The sequence below is a fragment of the Littorina saxatilis genome, unplaced genomic scaffold (assembly GCF_037325665.1).
Source record: "Littorina saxatilis isolate snail1 unplaced genomic scaffold, US_GU_Lsax_2.0 scaffold_2113, whole genome shotgun sequence".
Lineage (NCBI taxonomy): Eukaryota > Metazoa > Mollusca > Gastropoda > Littorinimorpha > Littorinidae > Littorina > Littorina saxatilis.
In genome coordinates, this window is record NW_027127462.1 from 12,501 (window position 1) to 17,882 (window position 5,382).

The window sequence follows — 5,382 nt, forward strand, 5'->3', positions numbered from 1 at the left end:
ACACGATGAACGTTTGAGAGTCAACAGCACACCTGCAAGAAAAACAAAAATCCAATTAACATAAAATGTACACAAACAGCGTTTGCGCAGATATGCTTGTGCACGCGTGTTCAAACGCACATGCGCACACGCAAACATATACACGTGTGCGCACGCGCACACACACACGCAGACAAACACAACAAAGACAGACAACTGAAAAACAGAAAGACACACACACTCACACACACCAACACACACACACACACACACACACACACACCAACACACACACAGCCTCACCCATCGTCAATAAGGGTGTAAGACACGTCAGAACCGGGCTGCGGTCTGGCCACACAGTCTCTGAGATGCATGGTGACGTTCCAGTGTCCGCTCAGGCGGATGTTCACGTACAGGTCGTCTCCCAGCTGAGCCTTCATCTGCAATGGACACATTTATTTTTAATGACAAGAACAACTTCTCCCCTGTCAGCAATACGATAACAAGGGCTGGTGTGCATGTGAAATTTACCAAGCGGGTTGGTGCCAGCTGCAGAGACGGATTGCATGTTTGCGTACGTGTGCTTCAAGGAATGTGTTTTCTACCCTTATTCATTCCTGAGTGAGAGTATGTGTGGGTGGGGTGTGTGTGTGTGTGTGTGTGTGTGTGTGAAATAGAGAGAGAGAGCGAGTGTGTCTTTGTGTGTGTGTGTGTGTGTGTGTGTGTGTGTGTGCAAAATGGAGAGGGGGGGGAGGACGGGAGGAAGGGACCTAATCGGAACCGTCTATATGTATTATTTACCTGGTTGGCCTGTAGCTCTGTGTTGAGGGAGGAGTCATTGTAGATGTGTATCTGAGCACTGTAGTCCGACTTGAGGTTCATCTCGTAGTTGTGCACGTCCGTCAGGGCATAGTTCAGGCCCACCTGGTGCACACGTCAAGAGTCGTGTTACGTTAGGATACTATTTACACCCCCGGTATAGGGCTGTGTATAGGTTTCGCTCGATGTGTTTGTTTGGGTGTTTGTGTGTTTGTTTGTGTGTTTGTTTGTGTGTTTGTGTGTTTGTGTTCGCATGTAGATCTCAAGAATGAACGGACCGATCGTCACCAAACTTGGTGAACAGGTTCTATACATTCCTGAGACGGTCCTTACAAACATTGGGACCAGTCAAACACACGGTTAGGGAGTTATTGGTGGATTAAGATTCTACAAGGACTTATAGAGGGACATATTAATGGTCAAAGGGAAATAACCTTCTCAGTTGGTGGCAGTGAGAATGGTAAGGACGGGGGTGTTTTTCCTACCTCGGAGGAATTTCTTGTTTCTATAGTCCTGTGAGATCAATCTCAAAGAAATTCGGGCTGCTTTCTATTACTGGGAAAAGTGAGCTGTCATACATTACGGCGCTACCCATATTTTCCCTCTGCATGCTTAAATTCATATTTCCAAGCCCTGAGATCCCCCCGCGGGTTAGGGGGAAGAATTTACCCGATGCTCCCCAGCATGTCGTAAGAGGCGACTAACGGATTCTGTTTCTCCTCTTACCCTTGTGTTCGTGTTTCTTGTATAGAATATAGTCAATGTTTGTAAAGATTTTAGTCAAGCAGTATGTAAGAAATGTTAAGTCCTTTGTACTGGAAACTTGCATTCTCCCAGTAAGGTAATACATTGTACTACGTTGCAAGCCCCTGGAGCAATTTTTTTTTGATTAGTGCTTTTGTGAACAAGAAACAATTAACAAGTGGCTCTATCCCATCTCCCCCCTTCCCCCGTCGCAATATAACCTTCATGATTGAAAACGACGTTAAACACCAAAGAAAGAAAGAAAGAAAGCCCTGAGACTTTCGCTGTGAACTTGGTTTCTTTGTCGTGCGCCCCTTCGCGATATAACCTTCGTGGTTGAAAACGACGTTAAACACCAAATAAAGAAAGAAAAAAAGTTTGTCGTGCGCATGCGTGCACACGCGCGTGTTCGGACACCGGGGAGAGTCTGCACAAAGTCGGCTTTGGGATATAAATCCCTTGCCGTAGGTTGGGATCGAACCAACGTCATTAGCGACAATTAGCGGTTTTAAAGCTGAGCTATTCCCCACCACTAAGCTACTTGTTCTGTATAATTCATACTCTTGAAACAAAGTTAAGGACCGATCAGGTTTCAAGAAAGTCTTGCAAAAGTGAGGGCGATTAAAACAGGCTTAAGAAGAGCTTAAAACATACCTGCATCTGACGGTTGAAGTTGCAGACCAAGTCCACCCTCCAACGGTGCTCTCGTACTATAGGGCCATTGCCCAGTTCCTTGTAGATCAAGGCGTTCCTGTAGTGCACGAACCTTTCATCGATCTGCAAACAGACGGAGGCCACGACAGGTCTGATAAACGTAAGGTAATATATTGTACTACGTTGCAAGCCCCTGGAGCAATTTTTTGATTAGTGCTTTTGTGAACAAACAATTAACAAGTGGCTCTATCCCATCTCCCTCAGTCGCGATATAACCTTCGTGGTTGAAAACGACGTAAAACACCAAATAATGAAAGTCTGATAAACAAAGGGAAGTAAGCGCTTCTAAATGCACCGGCACAGTTGGCCTAGTGGTAAGGCGTCCGCCCCGTGATCGGGAGGTCGTGGGTTCATACCTAAGACTTTAAAATTGGCAATCTAGTGGCTGCTCCGCCTGGCGTCTGGCATTATGGGGTTAGTGCTAGGACTGGTTGGTCCGGTGTCAGAATAATGTGACTGGGTGAGACATGAAGCCTGTGCTGCGACTTCTGTCTTGCGTGTGGCGCACGTTATATGTCAATGCAGTACCGCCCTGATATGGCCCTTCGTGGTCGGCTGGGCGTTAAGCAAACAAACAAACAAACAAACAAACAAACAAACAAACAAAAAAGCTTCTAAATGCGATTTTAAGGTTACCCTCGTGTTTTGTGTCATATCATTTCAAATGCAAAGCCAAACTGGGTATATAGAGATTACACAATGTTCTATTTTTAACTCGCATCGGGAATCCCCAATGATAAGAGGACACAAAATCAAAACAAAAAAAATACCGAGCAACAAAAGAAACGCGAACAAATTCGTCACTGTTTGATTGATTGACAAAATATCCAACAATTATAGTTAGAATTATTAAACCACAAAAGTTTGAAGGCATGTTTGACCTTGCTTTTGTGTGATTATTTTGATGCTGTGACTGTTTTGACACACGGGACAAGCAGGTTTAACGTTAAACACATAATGTGCGCTCGCAACACGTGCAAGTGGAGCAGGAGAAATCTGATGTGTGAGATGTGTTCACTGATGCATTAGCAACCATAAAAGACCATGGTACGCTTGCTGCCAGTATCACTTATGAAACAACCAGGATGCCAAAATTGACACCACCAAAATGCCAGGTCGATTTAAAGCTGGGAATGATCCAGAAGCACTGGCATGTGCTTTAAACGTGCATATGTCAACAGTATCACCTTCACCAATGTTCTGTTGACATTGGAAGCACTGCAGTTATGCAACGCGGTGGATTTTTCGCTTTACCCCAATAAGACAAGATCGCAATTTCCTGCCACAACGTCTTCGAGATCGATTCAATACAGCCACTGACAATACCAGGAACATCATTGGAAGCCACCAGTGTCCGATCAGAGGCCAGAGAGCGCGATGAAGACTGACTGAGCGAGACCTCCAAATCTTCGTTAACGTTAAACCTGGTTGTCTCGTGTGTTGAAACAGTCGCAGCATCAAAATAATCCTAACAGCCAGGTCAAACATGCCTTCATCAACATTTTGTGGTTTGATAATTCTAACTCAATAATAAGAGATTTTGTCAATCAAACATTGCAGAATTTTTTCGCGTTTCTTTTGTTGCTCGGTATATAAAAACGTTTAAATGACAACTTGTTCTGTAAAATCAAAAGACCTTCTTCTTCTATGTTCGACAATAAATCAAAAGACCAAAATACCTGACGCTGAGTGTAGCACTGAGAATGCGGGTTGTCTATAACCCATTCGTCCCCGATAGCGCTGCCGGTACAGCCTTCATTGACAAGGGAAATGTAGGCCGGGTCTGTGTCACTATACAGCCATCTCAGCTCCGTCAAGTTGACGCGAATCTTCATGTCGTCATCCGTACAAGTCAGTGACGTCACCGTCTCCACCGTGACGGCTGCACAGATGGAAATTGTCATTATACTTATATATCGTGAGTGTCGGTGACGTCACCGTCTCCGCCGTGACGGCTGCACAGATGGAAATTGTCATGATACTTATAATGAGTGTCAGTGACGTCACTGTCTCCGCCGTGACGGCTGCACAGATGCAAAATTGTTATGATACTTCTATAGTGAATATCAGTGACGTCACCGTCTCCGCCGTGACGGCTGCACAGATGGAAATTGTCATGATACTTAAATAGTGAGTGTAGAAATGTATGTTTTGTAAGTGTTGCTTATGTCGAAACGTCATGGAACAGCTGATTTCTTTTTTGATTTTCTCTTCCAAATCGTGTTCGCAGTACACTGCAGAAGAACCCTTCTTTTAAAACACCTAGTTTGAAGACAACCAATGTTAAATCCTTTGTACTGAAAACTTGCATTCTCCCAGTAAGGTAGTATATTGTACTATGTTGCAAGCCCCTGGAGCAAATTTTTGATAAGTGCTTTTGTGAACAAGAAACAATTGACAAGTGGCTCTATCCCATCTCCCCCCTTCCCCCGTCGCGATATAACCTTCGTGGTTGAAAACGACGTAAAACACCAAATAAAGAAAGAAAGATTGAATCTCAACGATTGAATCGCGTGTGTGACTGAAGCTTAACACATAAAGAGTACTGACGTGAGAGTTATTCGGAACCATTCTCCTGGCACCTGAGAGAATAACAAGCATTGTAATGAACAAGCGTACTCTCATCTGCACTGCATCCCACACAAACTCACGTGACCAGTGTAGCATGGCGCGGTGACCTGTGCTGTTGGAAGACTTGACCCGCACGTATGCATCGTTTTTGAACAACACGAAAGGCCCCTGGGTGGTCGGCCCCGCAGCGAGGCCTTCGGGGTCGTGGTCTGGGGTCTCTCTCACCTGCATAAAGAAAGAGAGAATGCTTACTGTCCTACAGGCTAAATATTTCGCCTCTTAAGGACAAGATATGGGTTATATGATAATTCGAGGTTTACGCCCTCACGGCTTTTGACGATATACACGGAGTATATATGCGCGTTTAGGTGGTATCAGCCATCTGCACTTATGGCAGAATGACCAAGGTCTTTTACGTGCCATTGTGGTGACACGGGGGTGGGACATGGCTTCCGTCTCTGGGTCTGCACATCAAGTTGACCCGTGTCCATCCCGGCCCGTATTCGAACCTGCGACCTCTCGATCACAAGTCCAGTGCTCTACCAACTGAGCTAC

General features: G+C 45.1%; 1 protein-coding gene across 1 annotated transcript in view; it reads right to left on the reverse strand.

Moving 5' to 3' along the window:
* LOC138955916 (CUB and zona pellucida-like domain-containing protein 1) overlaps window positions 1-5,052 on the reverse strand; it is a gene marked incomplete at its 5' end in the record, with an annotated part of 5,419 nt that extends 367 nt beyond the window's left edge. The window contains 6 exons of the mRNA XM_070327420.1: window positions 1-32; window positions 283-419; window positions 781-903; window positions 2,197-2,319; window positions 3,936-4,138; window positions 4,908-5,052. The exon at window positions 1-32 is cut by the window's left edge and continues 367 nt beyond it. Of these exons, the coding sequence (XP_070183521.1) occupies window positions 1-32; window positions 283-419; window positions 781-903; window positions 2,197-2,319; window positions 3,936-4,138; window positions 4,908-5,052 (763 nt within the window). The remainder of the gene's footprint in view (window positions 33-282; window positions 420-780; window positions 904-2,196; window positions 2,320-3,935; window positions 4,139-4,907) is intronic.
* Between the last annotated feature and the right edge of the window lie 330 nt (window positions 5,053-5,382).